The sequence below is a fragment of the Dermochelys coriacea genome, chromosome 27, assembly GCF_009764565.3.
Source record: "Dermochelys coriacea isolate rDerCor1 chromosome 27, rDerCor1.pri.v4, whole genome shotgun sequence".
Classification (NCBI taxonomy): Eukaryota; Metazoa; Chordata; order Testudines; family Dermochelyidae; genus Dermochelys; species Dermochelys coriacea.
Genome location: NC_050094.1, coordinates 1327253 through 1348185, shown reverse-complemented (window position 1 = coordinate 1348185; position 20933 = coordinate 1327253). Strand labels below are relative to the sequence as shown.

Sequence of the window (20933 nt, the reverse complement as noted above, 5' to 3'; positions counted from 1 at the left end):
TAGAGGAACAACCAAACCTGAGTGCCTGCTAGGGGAAGGACTGACACCCCCTGGCAAGCAACAGGATGACACCCTGACCCAGCGAGGAGACAGGGAAAGGTATCCCTCTTTGTTTTTGTGTTTACAAGACTGTTTCTTTTTCTAAGAATCACTCCTTAGGCCACCCTGGGGCCTACTCTGAAAACACAGCTGAAGGAGCACAGAAGGAGGAAGGTAAACACTGCCCAGGGTGGGGCTGATTTACCCCAGGCCCCCCATTGCCAGAGGGGGCAGTGCTAAGTCTGGTGAGATGAAGGAGGTGCCTTGCCACAATATCTATAATCTATATTTAGTACTGTCTCCCAGTATTTAGAAGCATCAGAAATCAGTGCTTTCAAACTCAGTGGTGCGATATCAACATCTGGTGCTAGTCCAACAGAGTAGAGAAATTAGCATGGCTGCATTTTGAAGAGTGACTGTAAAAATGGTGCCTCTTTATTGAACAGCTCTGCTCCCTGTATATGGTCAGAGTCAGAGCGGACTTTGGCTAAAAGGTTTTTAATAGTGTTAGCCTCGTAAAGCCAATACTGCTACAGAAGAATGGGAGACAGTGTGGCCTAGTGGATAGGGCACTGCACAGAGAGTTAGGAGACCTGGATCTAATCCTAATTCTGCCATTGACCTGCTAAGTTACCTTAGATAGATCACTTCACCTCTGTGCCTCTGTTTCCCTTTCTGCACTAGTTTGGCTTATCCAGTTAGATTGTAAACTCTTCAGTGCTGGGGCTGTCTAACCCAATCAGGTCCCAAATTTAGTTAAAGCTTTGGAGCGTTCCTGTAATACAAATAGTAAGAGTGAAGTAGATTGTGTTCCTGTTTTCACATCAACAGTTAACTGACTTCCAGTTGTTGGGTCAATTCTGTCATTAAAGGGAAATGGGGTAGCTGAGCCAAGAATCTGGCTCGCAGAACCTTTTATTGGTGATGTGCTAACAGCCCAGCATGATTTCTTGGATGCCAAGGCAAGTTTACAGGACTAGCAGGTAGGAATACATTTTATTCTGGAATTGGAGACGACAAACATGGAACTTTTTGATGCCATCTCTTACGAAGTCACTAAGTGTGTTGCTTGAAAAATGACTTCAGTTGAATAATGGCAGCTGGAAAAGTCTGTTTACCCTAACCCTCTCAGTGTAAATCAGGTAAGGCTCTAGATTAGTCTGGTCTCGCTATGGGGCACAGATAAACTTTGGAGTTGATTAGATTTTCTTTTTTCAGGTGGAGAGCAAATGTGCTCATCAAGAGCATCCCACCAGAAGATCTGCCTCAGCTCAGGGCTAAGGTTGCTGCCATGGAATTGTTGAAGGGTCACAGAGCAGATATTGAGCTACAAAGAGCCTGGGAGGGTAACTATATTGCATCGGTGAGTGCTGTGATAGAAATGTTCAATCTTCAGTCAGTGCAGATGAACAGGGAAGAGCTTCCCTGGTGAGGCCTAAGGGAATCAGGAGGGGAGAGTCTGAAAACAGTGTGTGTTCTAAAAATTAAATGCATTCCAACTCCACCATTAAGAAGTAGTCTGTAAACCATTTCAAAAAGGTTCCAACTTTTACTATGCTAAGAACTATAATTTTGTAAATACCAATCCTTACTCTCGTTATTCTTGGGGCCACTGTTAATCAAGATAACAATTAACATAGTCAGTTGACTCTTCCAGTGGCCAGAGATAGGATGGAAAATGCAACATGAGAATAAAACTGCAGTCGTTAGGGTGGAAGTTAGAAAATAGCATAAATGGAAGAACTAGGCAGAGGAAAATGCTAAACTGCTTCTGAGAGCGTAGTGGAAATCTCCTTATGTGTCTTCCTCAAAGGTAGCTCCTGCTTATTAGAGCCTTCCTTTTCCCTTAAGTCTTTGTTTCTAAAAGGTCCTTTAGAAAAGCATGCAAAACTCAGGATGCTGTGTTTCTGTACTGCAAGGAAATGACTGATAAAGTCTCCTGATAAGGGAGTGTATTACAGACTTCTTGGTGAGCTTGCCATTCCATCAGGCCTAGGCTGACAAAGCATGATTGCTCTGTTTGGTAATTAAGAAAAGTTATTTGCCTGTCTTTGTTTGCTCTTCCAGAAACCAGATAACCCTCAGACCACAGGCTCTTTCATCCTTATTGCCAATGAGTTGAAGAGGAAGGACAAGTACATGAATGTGCTCTTCTCATGTCACGTCCGCAAGGTAAACAGAATGAGTGGTTAATGGAGGAGGAGAGAAATCTACAGAAATACAAAAGCTAGGCTGGGAATAGAAATGCCACAGACTGATTTTCTTGTGGCAGAAGTGAAGTTTTCTGATGCTAAGGATGAGGAGAAAAGATTTAAGTTCTGAGCAGCCCTATCATCTGACCATTTGTTGCTTTAGGGAGATTGAGTTTGGAGTAGATATTTTATCTTCTGTAATATATCAAGTGGAGTTCAAAGCAGCAGCCCAAACAGAAGGCATGTCATTGAAGTTTGCTTTCCACTAAAGCTCACAGGCACTGGGTAACAAACTATTTTCTAAATTCCTTTGTGATGTATTTTGGTGTAATAATTCTTTTCCTTAGTGTTCGTAAGATCCCTAAAGGTTTAAAACACTACTCAGCAACCAGTGAAACGAGGGAGGCTAGATCATAGTGCAAGTATATAGGCTACTTTTAGCAAGGATTTTGACCAAGAAAATGAAAACTTTGGGATTTAGTTTGTCTGAAGAAATGGTACCATCCTATCCTTGTTATGTTTCAAGTATCAACATTTGTATTTTCGATCACTGTTTTCTTAATATTGAGCCCAAGGTAACAGGGAACTCTTCACTTTAAGGGACACCTCTGATCACCTAGGACGTGGGAGATGAAACCAGCCTGGATTAATTGTAGCTGATTTTGATCTGATTGGAAGTCTCTTTCCAGGGTGGAGACATTTAAATCAAGGCAATTTCAAATTGTTGATTTAAGTCAGGTTGAAGGTTTGTAAAACTAACTTGAAAGTTTGTTTCAGAGTAGCAGCCGTGTTAGTCTGTATTCGCAAAAAGAAAAGGAGTACTTGTGGCACCTTAGAGACTAACAAATTTATTAGAGCAGAAGCTTTCATGAGCTACAGCTCACTTCTACAGCTCACGAAAGCTTATGCTCTAATAAATTTGTTAGTCTCTAAGGTGCCACAAGTACTCCTTTTCTTTTTGAAAGTTTGTGCTATTGCAAATTGAGAATAACATTTGTAATGATGTAAATTATGCTGTTTTTAAATGCTACATTTGATCGAGTATCTTATTTGAATGTTATGAAACTGCTATGGACAAAAAACAGAATATTTAAAACTCGTATCTGAAAGCCTGTGCTATTGCACAGGTGTAATTTGTAAAGTAATGTGTAAAAATTTAAAACAGCTGAAAATGGCTGAGAACTTAAAAATTTGAGAGTAACAGACTCTGAATCCCAGTGATGTTTGAACCTGGTGATATTCTAAACAAAGAGCTCTCAACCATGCTTGTAGCTGTTACAATTGCTTCACACTGACTCAACAAAAAGAAAAGGAGTACTTGTGGCACCTTAGAGACTAACAAATTTATTTGAGCATAAGCTTTCGTGAGCTACAGCTCACTTCATCGGATGCATTCCGATGAAGTGAGCTGTAGCTCACGAAAGCTTATGCTCAAATAAATTTGTTAGTCTCTAAGGTGCCACAAGTTCTCCTTTTCTTTTTGCGAACACAGACTAACATGGCTGCTACTCTGAAACCTGTCATTATTCAAGGCACTGAATTTAGCCGTATAGAGTGGAAATCTATCAACTGACTCAACAGACATTCTAGGCTTCAGAATGATGTTTGGTGGTGTGTGTGCTGGTTATGTTGTTGTGTGGATCATAGAATCATAGGACGGGAAGGCACCTCGAGAGGTCATCTAGTCCAGTCCCCTGCACTCATGGCAGGACTATTATCTAGACCAGGGGTGGCCAACCTGTGGCTCCGGAGCCATATGCGGCTCTTCAGAAGTTAATATGCAGCTCCTTGTATAGGCACTGACTCTGGGGCTGGAGCTACAGGCGCCAACTTTCCAGTGCGCTGGGAGGTGCTCACTGCTCAACCCCTGGCTCTGCCACATGCCCTGCCCCCACTCCACCCCTTTCCACTCCCTCCCCTGAGCCTGCTGTGCCCTCGCTCCACCTGCCCCCCCAGAGCCTCCTGCATACCACGAAACAGCTGAATGGGAAGTGCGGGGAGAGAGGGGGAGGTGCTGATCGGCGGGGCTGCTGATGTATTACTGTGGCTCTTTGGCAATGTATATTGGTAAATTCTGGCTCCTTCTCAGGCTCCGGTTGGCCACCCCTGTTCTAGACCATCCCTGACAGGTGCTCTTAAAAATCTCCAATGATGGAGATTTCACAACCTCTCTAGGCAATTTATTTCAGTGCTTAACTACTCTGACAGTAAGGAGGTTTTTTCCTAATGTCCAACTGAAACCTCCATTGCTGCAATTTAAGCCCATTGCTTCTTGTCCTATCCTCATAAGTTAAGGAGAACAATTTTCACCCTCCTCCTTGTTGCAACTTTTTAAGTACTTGAAAACTGTGTCCCCTCTCTCTTCTCTTCTCCAGACTAAACAAACCCCTTTTTTTTCAATCTTCCCTCGTAGGTCATGCTTTCTAGATCTTTAATCATTTTTGTTGCTCTTCTCTGGATTTTCTCCAATTTGTCCACATCTTTCCTGAAATGTGGTGCCCAGAACTGGACACACAACTCCTAGTTGAGGCCTAATCAGCGTGGAGTAGAGCGGAAGAATTATTTCTCGTGTCTTACTTACGCCGTTCCTGCTAATACATCCCAGAATGATGTTCGCTTTTTTTGCAACAGTGGGGTGGAAGTTGTTGAAATCCAGATGGAATTCTTCAAGGGTCTCCTTCCCGTGGGTCCATATGATGAAGATGTCATCAATGTAGCGCAAGTAGAGGAGGGGCGGTAGGGGATGAGAGCTGAGGAAGCGTTGTTCTAAGTCAGCCATAAAAATGTTGGCATGCTGTGGGGCCATGCACGTACCCATAGCAGTGCCACTGACTTGAAGGTATAAGTTGTCCCCAAATCTGAAATGTTTGTGCAGAAGGACAAAGTCACAAAGCTCAGCCACCAGGTGTGCCGTGGCCTCATCAGGGATACTGTTCTTGACAGCTTGTAGTTTATCCTCATAGGGAATATTGGTGTAAAGAGCTTCTACATCCATGGTGGCCAGGGTGGTGTTTTCAGGAAGATCATCAATGCATAGTAGCTTCCTCATGAAGTCGGTGGTGTCTCGAAGATAACTAGGAGTGCTGGTAGCATAGGGTCTGAGGAGAGAGTCCAAATAGCCAGATAATCCTGCTGTAAGAGTGCTGATGCCTGAGATGGTGGGGCATCCAGGGTTTCCAGGTTTATGGATCTTGGGTAGCAGATAGAATATCCCTGGTCGGGGATCTGGGGGTGTGTCTGTGTAGATTTGTTCCCGTGCTGTAGCAGGGAGTTTCTTGAACAGCTGGTGTAGTTTCTTTTGGTACTCCTCAGTGGCACTCCTCCCTTCTCTTCAGGTATCGGTATAATAATGCCTGCATCTGTAATTTTCACTCCATGCATCCGATGAAGTGGATTCTAGCCCACAAAAGCTTATGCCAAATAAATCTGTTAGTCTTTAAGGTGCCACCGGACTTCTTGTTTTTGTGGATACAGACTAACATGTCTACCCCCTGAAATTTAATTAACGCTTTTTTTTTTTTTAAATGAGCGTCATCAGCATGGAAGCATGTCCTCTAGAATGGTGGCCAAAGCATGAAGGGGCATATGAATGTTTAGCATATCTGGCACGTAAATATCTTGCAACACCGGCGACAAAAGTACCATGTGAATGCCTGTTCTCACTTTCAGGTGACGGTGTAAATAAGCAAGCAGCAGTATCTCCCATAAATATAAACAAACTTGTTTGTCTTAGTGATTGGCTGAACAAGTAGTTGGACCGAGTGGACCTTAGAGCCTACAAGTTTTACATTGTTTTGTTTTTGAGTGCAATTATGTATTTTTGTACATAATTCTACATTTATAAGTTACATTTTCATGATAAAGAGATTGCACTACTGTACTTGTATGAGGTGAACTGAAAAATACTATTTCTTTATCATTTTTACAGTGCAAATATTTGTAATAAAAAATATAAAGCGAGCACTATATAGTTTGTATTCTGTGTTGTAATAGAAATCAATATATTTGAAAACGTAGAAAAACATCCAAAAATATTTAATACATTTCAATTGATATTCTATCGTTTAACAGTGCAATTAATTGCAATTACTTTTTTAATCATGATTTTTGTTAATCGCTTGAGTTAACAGGAATTAATCAACAGCCCTAGTTTATATTCATCCTTTGTAATTTGACCTAGTTTCTACTTTTTGTAGGACTCTTTTTTTGAGTTTCAGATCATTGAAGATCTCCTGGTTAAGCCAGGGTGGTCACTTCCCATACTTCCTTTGTTCTTACACCCTTAATAATGTCTCTTTGAAAAACTGCCAACTGTCTTCAATTGTTTTTCCCCTTAGACTTGCTTCTCATGAGTTCTTACCTACCATCTCCGAGTTTTCTGAAGTCTGCCATCTTGAAATCTATTGTCTTTATTTTGCTGTTCTCCCTCGTACCATTCCTTAAAATGAATTCTACCATTTCATGATCACTTTCACCCAAAGTATGGTTGTGTTGATCTGTGTCTAGGGAATTGCGTTGGAAGAGTTGTCTAGATAGCAAATAAGTGTGAGCTGAAGACAGGGGTTGTGTGTGTTTGGGGTTATTGTGTATGTTGGTTGTGGTGTTTGGATCATTTTGTGTGTGCGCCTGCGGGGTTGTGCTGGGGGATTGTTGATTTGTGTAGGTGACGGGCCAATTAATCCATCATTTGTGTAGTCTCCCTTATACAATCAATTAAATTGTTGCATGCAAATTAGGTGTAGAGTAAGAGTGGTGATTTGTTATTATCTCTGATATAGTGGTCTAGGACTCTTCGAATGGCAGAGGTACATGCTTACTGTAGCCGTACACTGCACATGTAATTGATAAAGTCAAAATGGCTGAATTTAAAAATTTGGTAGTAACAGACCACAAAACCCAGTGATGATTGAACCTAGTGGTATACTGAACACAGAGTCCCCAGTCATGCTAGTAACTGTTTCCATCACATCATGCTTACTCAGCAGTCATTCTAGGCTTCAGAATAACAATCTTGAAATCATATTAAGTAGATGAAGGTCCCAATCCAGCAAACACTTAGATTCATAGATTCCAAGGCCAGAGGAATCACTGTGGTCTTCTAGTCTGACCTTCGGTATAACACAGGGCTGAAAACTTCCCCAATATAATTTCTAGAGCAGATCTTTTAGAAAAACATCCAATCTTAATTTAAAAATTGTCAGTGAGAGAACCTACCATGACCCTTCATAAATTGTTCCAATGGTTAATTACTCTCACGATGAAAAATTTACCCCTTATTTCCAGTCTGAATTTATCCAGCTTCAACTTCCAGCTGTTTGGACTATGTTATATCTTTGTCTGCTAGATTGAGGAGCCCCATAGCCTTCTCTTTGTTAAGCTAAATAGATTGAGCTCCTGGAGTTTGTCGCTATTAAGGCATGTTTTCAAATTCTTAATCGTTCTCATGGCTCTTCTCTGAACCCTCTCCAATTTATCATCATCCTTCTTGAATTGTGGACACCAGAACTGGACGTAGTATTTCAGCAGTGGTCACACTAGTGCCAAATACAGAGGTAAAATAACCTCTCTATTCCCACTGAAGGTTCTCCTGTATATGTATCTAAGGATCGCATTAGCCCCTTAGGCCACAGGGTCGCACTGGGACCTCATTATCCACCATGACCCCCAAATCTTTTTAGCGTCACCACTTCCTAGGATAGAGTCCCCATCATGGAAGTATGTCCTAAGTTCTTTATTCCTAGATGTATACATTCACATTTACCCATATTAAAATGCATATTGTTTGTGGGAACCCAGTTTACCAGGTGATTCAGATCACTCTTGTCCTCTTCATTATTTACCACTTCTCCCAACTTTTTTCATCTGCAAACTTTGTCAATGATGATTTTGTGTTCTTTCTGATCGTTGATAGAAATGTGAAATAGCATAGGGCCAGGCACTGAACCCTGCCCTATGCTATTTCAAGCCAAGAACTGAACCCACTAGAAACATACCCACTCAGTGGTGATTCCCTGTTTATAATTACATTTTGAGACCTATCAGCCATTTTTTAATCCATTTAACTTAAGCAGTTATGTAAGTTTACTCAGAAGACTAATCAATGGGACTGCTTATGTTCTTGAAGTTAAGCTTACATATAAATGTTTGCAGCATCAAATGCTAAACTTGTATTTTTATTCAAAACTTTAGTGGTATAAAATGTCACTTCAAAACAACATTTCTTCAGTGCTAGCCATGAAAGTTATTTAGACTTTCAATTCAGTAATAAAGTTATTGTGATCTTTCTTATACACATAGACCAAAATTTTCAAAAACAGAGGTGCCTATAGGCGCCGACTCCATGGGTGCTCTGGGGCTAGAGCACCCACAGAAAAAAAAAATAGGGGATGCTCAGCACCCACTGCGATGACCAGCTGTTGGCAGCCAGGGATCAACTGTTTTGCGGGTGCCTCGGCAGTTGAGCTGTTTCCTATGGGTAGCCTGCACGCAGCTGCAATCAGCTGTTTGCCGGGTAGGCTCAGATCAACTATTTCCTGCCTCCCTGCTCCGGCAGGGGCTGAGTGAGTCTCTCCCAAAAAAAAAAAAAAAAAAAAAAAAAGCCTTAGGGTTAGGCGTGGGCGGGAGTGCTGGGCTATCAGCAGCAGCACAGCCAGCCCCTGCTCACTTAGGGCCGCCCCACACCTCTTGGGCTGATGGCCATGTGTATGGTTGCTCCTTGCCAGCCAGGCTCAACTCCGGCCACAGCAGGCATCAGGTGAACCAAGGGAGCCCAGCCAGGCTGGGACTGGGTGTAGTGATGGATTAGGGGGAGGAGAAGTGCTGGACCCTGGCAGGAGCTGCGCTGGAGGTGGGGTGAGAGGAGAAGCTCCAGACTCTGGCAGGAGCCGCCCGGGGGTAGGGGGGAGGAGAAGCCCCGGACCCTGGCAGAAGATGTGGGGCTGAAGTCCCCGGCTCGGGAGCCCCAGCCACCTGAGTAGCAGAAGCTGCAGGGCTGAAGCCCCGACCCCACTCTGTGCAGAGCTGGCCTGAGCCCCTCTCTCTCCTGTCCCCCCTGCGCGGAGCTAGCTTTCACTCTCAGGCTGTGGAGAAATTCAGCCCAAATCTACCCACATTGGTATCCCCTATCATCACACAGCGTCCTGGGGGAAGGGGGCGGAGCTGGGATGAGGCACCCACCAGCAAAACCCAAAGTCAGCATGTATGGAGGTGCCTATAGTTAGGCTCCTAAGGATGGGATTTTAAAAAGTAGCTCAACTCCCATTGAGTTCCAACTGCACACCCTAATGAAGGATTATAGCCTGGTTGAAGCATTTCAGCTTTCCTGACGTGTGGAAGTTTGTTCAGTATATTGGCAGATGGTATTAATTGCAAATGCAACACAGGATATTTATTTATCAATGATGTGTTTGGGTTTGTGTTGATCTCGCAGTAAGGCAGTTAATGAAGTCCCGGACTTTTTTTTTTTTTTTTTACAGCAAAGCTAAGACTCTTTACTTTTGGTTTTTACCCAAAACAATTCCCAGGCTTTACAAAAGCTAATGCTAATTTTACTAGCTTTACTAATTTTCACCTGAATTTTGGATCACTCATGTATATGAAAATTCTCCTTGTGTTCAGCAAATCCAATGTACTACATTAAATGGATGTGTTGTTGTTAATAATAAAGTAGTCTAAGTGTAAATGCAAGTCTGTCAAAGTAATGTAGTGGACGATATGCACACACACACGTGTGTGCATTTGTATATGTACTATTAATGTATAGTTAATTTTTTGTACTTCCTGTCCCCTAATATTAACCCTGATATTTACCCAGAAAACTGTGAAGTTTAATTTTTTTCACTGATTTTCACCCATTTTTAATCTTAATTATAACACTGATAAATTCCCAGGAAATTTTAAACAAAATAAAAACAGAAATGAGGGGCCTTGAACATAGCTGAGCATTTTAAATCTGAAATTTCCTAATAGACAAAAATCTCTGTAAAATCTGAAACTCTCCTAACAATTAGGAAACTGAACAAGTCCAAAACACCCACATTAGTAATTTAAGACTATAAATGGGAAAAAGTACAAAACTAGTCACATCTCATTTAAGTTTAAAAATCTATTTAATTTTAAAAATGTTTTGTATCCACCCCACATCTTGAGGTGGGTGTGTGTTTGTGTTTCATTGGGATGTTCTGCTAGCTAAGTGATCTGATTGGCTGAAATTTTTTGTGGTATATGTGCCAACTCAGTTGTTTGGGGGTTCTCTGAACCTCCTTCTAGTATCTTGTAGCAGTGAAGTCCTTCCTGTTTTTCCTTAAGCAAAGGGCACTGTATGACCACTTTGCTCCTGGCTTTTATTTTTCCGATTGTGTTGAAAACAAAAGAATAGAAATATTATATTGTTGGAAAAGGTCTTTCTTCTATTGCAAGGGTGGGCAAACTTTTTGGGCCGAGGACCACATCAGGGTTCCAAAACTGTATGGAGGGTCAGGTAGGGAAGGCTGTGCCTCCCCAGACAGCCTGGTCTCTGCCTCCCTATCCGCCCACTTCCACTTCCCCCCCGACTGCTCCCCTCTGAACCCCCCCCACCCACCCATCCAATCCCCCCACTCTTTGTCCCCTACCGTCCCCTTCCGGAACCCTCCCACCCCTAACGCCCCCCCAGGACCCCACCCCCTATCCAACCTCCCTGTCCCCTGACTGCCTCGACCCCTGACAGGCCCCTAGGACTCCCATGCCTATCTAAACCCCGCCGCCCCGCATTCTCCATCCCCTGACCGCCCCCCCAGAACCTCTGCCCCTCCAACCGCCCCTTGCACCCTGTCCCCTGACTGCCCCCCTGAACCCCTTGACCCTTATCCAACCCCCCTGCTCCCCGCCCCCTTACCATGCTGCTCAGAGCAGCATGTCTGGCAGCCGCACTGCCCAGCTGGAGCCAGCCACATTGCTGCACTGCCTGGTAGGAGCTCGCAGCCCCGCTGCCCAGAGTGCTGGTGGCATGGCGAGCTGAGGCTGCGGGGGAGGGGGGACAGCAGGGGAGAGGCCAGGGGCTAGCCTCCTGGACCGGGAGCTCAAGGGCCAGGCAGGATGGTCCCGCAAGCCAGATGTGGCCTGCGGCCGTAGTTTGCCCACCTCTGTTCTATTGTGTTCAAGTAAATACAGGTTTTAGAGCATAATCTCCAAGCCTATTTTTATTGAAAATTGCTATTTTTTGAAGTTTGTGGGGCTTTAGAAAGAATGTGTATGGATTAGTGTAATAGTACTAACTTGCTTGCTAGGATTTTTCAGCTGAAATAGTGGAATTGAACGTTTTTTGCTTTATCTTTTTAACCATAAAAGCACAATGTGAATATTTCGGATAATGGCTTTGAGTAGAAGCAGAATGAATGGTCGAGGGGACAGGAAATTTTGCAGAATGTTTGTACACTGTGGGGGGTTTTCAGAATTTAATTTTCCTCGCCGTTATGCAACCATTAAGCTTTTAAATCCCTATGTTTTTCTCACACACTCATTCACTCTGATTCAGCTTTTGGTAACAATCTAACATACAAAGACAGAGGAAATCGATTTTCTAAAATAGTGAAGATTGTACTTCATTCAGTTACAGGCAGGCAAAGAACTATTTAAAAATTTAAATAGGATAACATTTGATATTTTTATAAAGGGGCAGATTTCTTTTGGTTGTGGTATGTGGAAAGAATTCTCAGGAGTGAACACAAATAGATCTGTTATTCCTGTAGACCCCCCACTAAGTTCCCGATACCACACGTATTAAAAGATGGCTGTTCTCAGTTTAGTTTAGTTTAGTTTAGTTTAGTTTTATTGCATCAGTCTCTCATCACTTCAGTAATAGCTAATGCAGTCCTTGGAATGCAGTGAGACAGAGTAGCCAAAGATAATACTGCTATTGCTTATCATGAATGCAAATGCAGCACCCTTATCCAGAAGCTGAAGGTCATTTCAATGCTTTCAATGCTGGAGAAACCTGCAGCTTATCCAACTATGCTTTTGAAAGCAAGCCCAAGCTGTAATTGGAAAATATTGAAGGGAGCATGGGATTATAGAAATGTAGTACTCTGGTTCTACTTTATAGTTTTAATAGTCTATCAGTGACTTTTCGATAGTTTTAGAAAGGTTAGATTGTTGGTGACTTAATTTTATGGAGTTTAGGTCAGACTTTATTCTCTGTGCAAACGGTCAGTTAAGGAATAATATCACGTGAGAATTTTTGAAACTATCAGCAATGAAAGCCCATGGGTGGAAGATTTGTATTGCAGCGGAATTTATACACAGTCCTATGAATACGTTCTTAGAGCCCCATAGATATGTCCGGACCATTTTTGCAGATTGCAGATCGGATGCATATAAAAAATTTGTATCCGCACAGGGCTCCATACATTCTCTTGCATCCTTGTCCCCATTCTTGAGGATCTGTCAGACACCATCCAAGTTATCTAGTTGATGAGTATTGGTACATCTTTAGGAGTCTGTAGCCCCAAAGAGTATGTCTACACTGCAGCTTGGAGCATGCCTCCTAGCCTGGGCAAACAGACTTGTGATAGCTCAGCTTGAGCTAGTGTGCTAAAAATAGCTGCATGGATATTGAAGCGCCAGCAGAGGCTTGGGCTAGCCACCTGAGCTTGGACCTAAGGGAACGGATGAATTCTAGGTCGGATGGCTACCCCAAGCCTCTGTTGGTGCTGCAATGTTTGCACTAGCTTGAGTCAAGCTAGCATGAGTCTGTCTACCCTGGCCGGGAGGCATGCTCCCGCGGCTGTGTAGACATAGCCAAAGAAACTGACAGCAGCAGGTTGAACAACACACCTCTGTTTTATAACGTTAGTAAATTTCATTGGGTTGGACATGTGCAGCTTCATAGAATCATAGAATATCAGGGTTGGGAAGGGACCTTAGGAGATCATCTAGTCCAACCCCCTGCTCAAAGTAGGACCAATCCCCAATTTTTGCCCCAGATCCCTAAATGGCCCCCTCAAGGATTGAACTCACAACCCTGGGTTTAGCAGGCCTGTGCTCAAACCACTGAGCTATCCCTCTCCCGTAGGGCTGAGTCTGTCATGTTTCTGTTGAATACAGATTTGTCCTGCCTGCACCATTACTGAAAGCATGACTGATATTCTGCAAACCAGGTTTTAATCATGTTTTTTTTAATAATTGTACTAAAAACAGCTTTACCCCATCTATTTTATGGCTCCTACCAAGTCAGCTGTATCAGCACTGTAATTAGAACTGGTTGGGAATTTTTTTGATGAAACACTTTTCATTTGAGAATGCCAAGTTGTTGAAACTGAACCTGTTTGTTGGGAAAGGATAGATTTTCACCAATTTATTGTTTCGAAAACTTTTTTTGGGGAATAAATTAAACGTCAAAAATTAAATGTTTCAGTTGACCCAAACATCATCTCCCCTGCTCCCCCCATTTGTTAATTTTCAAGAAGTGAAAATTTTTGGAATCTCCACACTGTTCCCAGGATGGGAAAACTGTTTCCCATTCAGCTCAAGTTGGAATTAGTGGTGATTTGTAAATTTTCGCCGTTGTAGACATGGCCAAGCTGTTCAGCTCTTTCCAGCACCAGCTGAGCGGTGGCGGTGGTGGGGGAGACCCTTTGCTTACAACCGTTTTCAGGAAATTGACCCATTGCGAGCTTGGGTGAATCAGCGGTGCTGCTTCCTAGTGGCAAAAGTGTTGATTAATATGAGGCATATCTGTCCAGGCAACAAGCCTGGGAATTGAACCAAAGTGCAAGAAGTTTTTACTGGACTTTAGACTTTTTTGTCACAGTAAAAGTTACCCATACCTCAATTGTGTATAATGGTAAAATGTGAATAATGGCAAAATGTTCAGTGGGAAAGCAGTGCTAGGTGGGATAAAATGGTTTTAAACACCATTATATTTCTATAATGGTGATAAAAACATGTCTGCTGACATACTTTGTGAGAGTCAATTCATTTAAAGAAACCAACAGCAGTTTTCACTGTTGCCTAACTTGTAAATTGAAAGTTAAATTTAAGAACTCAGTGTAGTGGATTAGCTAAGAAACACATCAGCTGGAAATGTGAAATGGATTTTTAGTTAACTTGTTTTAACTGTCTTGATGGTCACTACTTTTATCTCATTGAATAATAAAGTGGAATCCATCAGTGGGAGATTGCCTTCCTGTTTGTTGTTTGGATTCAGAATCTCATTCTTCAGTTTTTGTGACTTACTGATGTTATGGAATACACGTTATTATAATTCTGCCTCTGCAGTCCCAGTTAATGCCAGTCCTGGAGACTGATACCATAACAGGAGCTGTTAATATGTGAATTAGTTGCCAGTGATACTAATTATCTTTACCACACTGTAGCTGTTCTATTTTTAATTGTAAGCCATCACAGCTACTTCCAAGAAGAAGATTGGAAAATATCCCCTGGACATGCTGTTTGGGAGAAAAACATTTTCAGCTAAGTTAACAGTTTGAGAGGGAGCCAGTTCCAAGGAGAATGGTGAAGAAGGGAAACAGAGGAAAACAAATAATGCTTTTTAAAAGCAGCATTTCCACAGCAGGCTCTGTTTGTCACACAGTCCATGGAACGATGAGACTGGAAGCAGCATTTTGACCACGTTATCATGTAGACTGGGATAATCCCTGAATTTGCCCTGTGTGTGTTTCCCACCCCATGTGTTGGTCCTGTACCACTTTGATTCTTGTGTTTTTGAATCCAGGTTAGAATTACCAGATTTATAATCATAAGGGCCCTTTTAAACCCATGGAAGTGATTATTTTATTAGAGAAGTATGTTTGATATGACTTTTAACTTGAACAGCTGCACGTGATAATTAAACAAATAAAGTTCCTGCATCTGTTGGTGTTTTTTCCTTTCTTTCCAGAACTTGTAGAAAAGTCAACGTAGATTAATCCCTTAAACCTTTTTAGTATTGAATGGGGCTAGATTTCGGAGTCCAAGATTTCTGTTTGCAACAGTGACATTTCCTGCTTTTCTCACTCTTTGTCCATATTCCCTCAACACTGTTTTAGCGTGACCACCTTGCAAAATAATAGAATTCAGCCTCCAAAACCATTAAATCCTTAGGATCACTTCTGAAATGGGGGGTCACTTTGGTTGTGATTTTTTGAAACATGGGACTTGCACTAAGAGTGCCACAAATATTTTAGATACACCACTGAACATTCTACAGCTAGTAATCATTTTCAGTCCCCACAGACTGGGTTAGAACAGACAACCTATTATAGAGGCAAAGCACTCCATATCCCATTAGCAATCACCTGAGCCAGTCAGTTCCACCCTTCTCCTAACTACCCAGTTGATAAGCAAGGAGTGATAAGTGCAGAACTGTTGTATGTCTCCTATTTCTCACACATCTGGCATAAGAAACCATTTCTCAGGCTGCAGTGACGGATCCCTGTCCAGGCTGACAATTTCAGAACCAAGGAGGCTCCCCTGATCTAGTATGCAAGCTACAGGATTCTCTGTATTCCCCCAAAGGAACAGGATACATCATTGCAGTCAGAGGGCTAGTTTCCTGGATTGTTAAAGATAAAAAGATTTTAATTTTCTACTGTCGAACATTTGTATATAAAAATGAATTATAAAATTCTTTCTAACTAGTTTTACCCTTCCTTTAACTCTCCATAAACCCATTATTCCCACATGTATTGCCATTGGTGTCAGCACCCTGAATGCTGTAATGATCTTCAGAGCGTTCTTATGGGACCTGAGGTCTACACGCAAGACTTAGATTAGCCTGTTTCTCACAGTGTGAAATATTCACCCCCCTGAGAATCAGTTAAACTAACCTAAGCCCCAATATAGACTCTGCTAGGTTGATGGAAGAATTCTTCTGTTGACCTGGCTACTACCCGGAGGGGGTTGATTAACTACAGTGATGGAAAAATTCCTTTCATTGCTATAGCAAGTGTCTAAACTATGACACTACAGTGACAGCACTGTAGCTGTGCTGATGTAGGATCTAGTGTAGACATTGATAGAGTACTGTTTGCATTGCAGTAGCTAAGTTTGTGTCAGCCCTCTAATGTTAAACCTGGATTATTGGGGTTTATAAACGCTCTGCAAACTCTCTCCAGCCTGAAACTTGGCACACAATATTTCAGGCTGGGAGCGAAGAAGATGTGAGTTACAGAAGTGAAAATGTGATAAATGTGAATTGATTTTATTGCTTCTCTTAAAGGGTATTCTTTTGCAGGCCATCAGTCCTTAATACATGAGGGCTCAAATTCATCCTTAGTTTACTTCCCTGACTTCAGGAGTTATTCCAGGAATGACTTTGACCAGTCTCTTTGGGGATTTCAGAACAAAAATGTATATCTGGAGATAGTTTAAGAAATCAGATACTTGGCTACTAGCCTCATTACAGCGGGAAGGAGATTCCTGGCTCATCATCAGATTTCATGTGAGGCTTAGGGCAACTTATTTGTACCTCAGTTTCACCATGTGTAAAATAAGTCTATACCTGTGCCAAATGCTTTGAGATGGAAAGTGCTTTAGGAGTGCAGTTCATTTTATTAATAATGATTTCAAAAGGCTTTTGGCATACAATAGCAGGCAGTTCCAGCAAATATTAATAGAGCCTAGGGAGCTCAAAAACTAAACATGGTTTACACATTGAGCATATTTGTCTCAAAGGTACAGTACTACTATAGGATATCTAATCCTTTTTTTTTTACAATTCTTTAGGGAAGTTCCTCAGTTGGTGTCAGTTGTCATAACAAAGGAGCTATGTCAGTTTACACCAGCTGATGATCTGCCCCTTGGACTCAGTGCGGTTGTGGTGTAAATGATACATGGTGTGCTCTTTGAATTTTTCCTCTGAGTGTGCACATGTAGTCTTCGTTTCATCAACTCAGTATGAATGATCCTGAGTAATCTGCCTGGACTATAGTTTTGATAGCCCTTGATTTAGAATGCCTGTGAAGGGAAGTACTTCGAAGTATAACAACTGCTTCACTAGTGAGCTTTGTATTTCTGAAGCAGTTTATTTCAGCATATGGAAAAAAGTGAGTCTGTTCTGTAGATGAAAGACTAGGTTTTGGGGGACCTGCATCTGTTGACTCAGGGAGATGGTGGGAGCTTCATCATAGAAGACAAGATGCCTGTGAGGTGACAAGAATCATCAGATTTTCTCATCGCCTGCAGAGAGTAAGATCATTTAGGAAGCAAAGCCCACTCCCTCCCATACAAGTGCAGCTCTCTTCCCCTCCCCCCCAAATGAGGCAAGCGACTCTCCTACAGAAGTCACTCTTTCATCATTTTCCATCACCAAAGTGAAACCCATCAGTGCTTGCAGGACTCTGGCACATCTGGTGCAGAACTAAAGAGCTCTCTTTGGGTTTCTCTGTTGTGAAATTGGATCTTCGCTTTTCTTCAGCAAAAGAAATCGGGAAGCCAAGCCACCTCCTTGAATTAAAACTTGAGATTACAAAATTTAATTGTGAACAAGAGCAAGTCTTGAGTTTCATTTGAATCAGTGAAAATATAAATAATACAAGAAATTATCTGGTGTGGTGCAGAGAACACAAGCTAGAAAGGAGTGCTCACTATGGGTATAAACAATTGTAGCTGAGAACATAATAGACCTACCTTTACTCCATTACAGAGCCAACAAAGCAACAATGTTGTCTTTAATGCACTGGCATTTTTAAATACTTTCAAGCATTTGAATAAAACCTTCCAAAATGAAAATGCCCTTTAGGAAGTGTTGATTAAAACAAATCAAGAAAACTTCATCTTATGCATGAGGCTGTTAATCTACATGAACATGCTGAATCTAAGGAAAGAAATAAGGTATTGATTGCTTAAATCCAGAAAAGGGCGTTAATTTTAAGAGAAGCAAAACCTTGCTCTTCCTGTGAGACAGGCCACTGTACTTTCTTATCTGTACATCTCTGCATGTTACAGCTGGGCTTATTGTTCAGTGTGAATGTTAAATACTACATGTACAGCACACATGGGATGGAATTGGTGGTACTCTTTGATTTGTTACTGTTCTGTACAGCCTGGCAAGACTTGGGCACACTTCCCAGTCTCAGCTAATAGCTGATGGAATTTTACAGAGGGAGCATAGAAATTGCCATAGTGGATCAGACCCATGGTTCGTGTAGTTCAGTATTCTGACTCCAACAGTGGCCAGCACCAGATGCAAGAAACCACCTGATCCCTAGTAGTTTGTCTTAAACCCTGAAGTATGAGGTTTTAATATCCTCCCCAAGTTAATGTTAGCATTAATTATTATAATTCTGGATATTCTTGTTATCCATATTAGTGCCTAATCCCTGGTATAACCTTGCTAAATTCTTTGCCTCAATAGTGTCCTATGGCAATGAGCTGCACAGTTTATACATTACATGACAAACTATCCTTTGAATTTCCCAGTTCCATTCAGTGAAACTTCAATGAATGTCCCTGTCAAGGTTCCTTCCCCACTCTGAACTCTAGGGTACAAATGTGGGGTCCTGCATTAAAACCCCCTACGCTTATTTTTACCAGCTTAGGTTAAAACTTCCCAAGGTACAAACTTTGCCTTGTCCTTGAACTGTATGCTGCCAACACCAAGCGTTTTAAACAAAGAACAGGGAAAGAGCCCACTTGGAGACGTCTTCCCCCAAAATATCCCCCCAAGCCCTACACCCCCTTTCCTGGGGAAGGCTTGATAAGAATCCTTCCCAATATGTACAGGTGAACACAGACCCAAACCCTTGGATCTTAAGAACAATGAAAAATCAATCAGGTTCTTAAAAGAAGAATTTTAATGAAAGAAAAGGTAAAAGAATCACCTCTGTAAAATCAGGATGGTAAATACCTTACAGGGTAATCAGATTCAAAACACAGATAATCCCTTTAGGCAAAACCTTAAATTACAAAAAGACACAAAAGCAGGAATATACATTCCATCCAGCACAGCTTATTTTACCAGCCATTAAACAAAAGGAAATCATAGAATCATAGAATCATAGAATATCAGGGTTGGAAGGGACCCCAGAAGGTCATCTAGTCCAACCCCCTGCTCAAAGCAGGACCAAGTCCCAGTTAAATCATCCCAGCTAGGGCTTTGTCAAGCCTGACCTTAAAAACCTCTAAGGAAGGAGATTCTACCACCTCCCTAGGTAACGCATTCCAGTGTTTCACCACCCTCTTAGTGAAAAAGTTTTTCCTAATATCCAATCTAACCTCCCCCATTGCAACTTGAGACCATTACTCCTCGTTCTGTCATCTGCTACCATTGAGAACAGTCTAGAGCCATCCTCTTTGAAACCCCCTTTCAGGTAGTTGAAAGCAGCTATCAAATCCCCCCTCATTCTTCTCTTCTGCAGACTAAACAATCCCAGCTCCCTCAGCCTCTCCTCATAAGTCATGTGCTCTAGACCCCTAATCATTTTTGTTGCCCTTCGTTGTACTCTTTCCAATTTATCCACATCCTTCCTGTAGTGTGGGGCCCAAAACTGGACACAGTACTCCAGATGAGGCCTCACCAGTGTCGAATAGAGGGGAACGATCACGTCCCTCGATCTGCTCGCTATGCCCCTACTTATACAACCCAAAATGCCATTGGCCTTCTTGGCAACAAGGGCACACTGCTGACTCATATCCAGCTTCTCGTCCACTGTCACCCCTAGGTCCTTTTCCGCAGAACTGCTGCCGAGCCATTCGGTCCCTAGTCTGTAGCGGTGCATTGGATTCTTCCATCCTAAGTGCAGGACCCTGCATTTATCCTTATTGAACCTCATTAGATTTCTTTTGGCCCAATCCTCCAATTTGTCTAGGTCCTTCTGTATCCTATCCCTCCCCTCCAGCGTATCTACCACTCCTCCCAGTTTAGTATCATCCGCAAATTTGCTGAGAGTGCAATCCACACCATCCTCCAGATCATTTATGAAGATATTGAACAAAACGGGCCCCAGGACCGACCCCTGGGGCACTCCACTTGACACCGGCTGCCAACTAGACATGGAGCCATTGATCACTACCCGTTGAGCCCGACAATCTAGCCAGCTTTCTACCCACCTTATAGTGCATTCATCCAGCCCATACTTCCTTAACTTGCTGACAAGAATGCTGTGGGAGACCGTGTCAAAAGCTTTGCTAAAGTCAAGAAACAATACATCCACTGCTTTCCCTTCATCCACAGAACCAGTAATCTCATCATAAAAGGCGATTAGATTAGTCAGGCATGACCTTCCCTTGGTGAATCCATGCTGACTGTTCCTGATCACTTTCCTCTCCTCTAAGTGCTTCAGGATTGGTTCTTTGAGGACCTGCTCCATGATTTTTCCAGGGACTGAGGTGAGGCTGACCGGCCTGTAGTTCCCAGGATCCTCCTTCTTCCCTTTTTTAAAGATGGGCACTACATTAGCCTTTTTCCAGTCATCCGGGACTTCCCCCGTTCGCCACGAGTTTTCAAAGATAATGGCCAAGGGCTCTGCAATCACAGCCGCCAATTCCTTCAGCACTCTCGGATGCAATTCGTCCGGCCCCATGGACTTGTGCACGTCCAGCTTTTCTAAATAGTCCCTAACCACCTCTATCTCTACAGAGGGCTGGCCATCTCTTCCCCATTTTGTGTTGCCCAGCACAGCAGTCTGGGAGCTGACCTTGTTAGTGAAAACAGAGGCAAAAAAGCATTGAGTACATTAGCTTTTCCACATCCTCTGTCACTAGCTTGCCTCCCTCATTCAGTAA

General features: G+C 42.4%; 1 protein-coding gene across 3 annotated transcripts in view; it reads left to right on the top strand.

Moving 5' to 3' along the window:
- MYO1D (myosin ID) overlaps positions 1 to 20933 on the top strand; it is a 397979-nt gene that overhangs the window by 221077 nt on the left and 155969 nt on the right. For all 3 annotated transcript variants that reach the window (XM_043503347.1, XM_038385271.2, XM_043503348.1), the window contains exons 18-19: positions 1258 to 1402; positions 2107 to 2211. In XM_043503347.1, coding sequence (XP_043359282.1) covers positions 1258 to 1402; positions 2107 to 2211 — 250 coding nt within the window. The remainder of the gene's footprint in view (positions 1 to 1257; positions 1403 to 2106; positions 2212 to 20933) is intronic.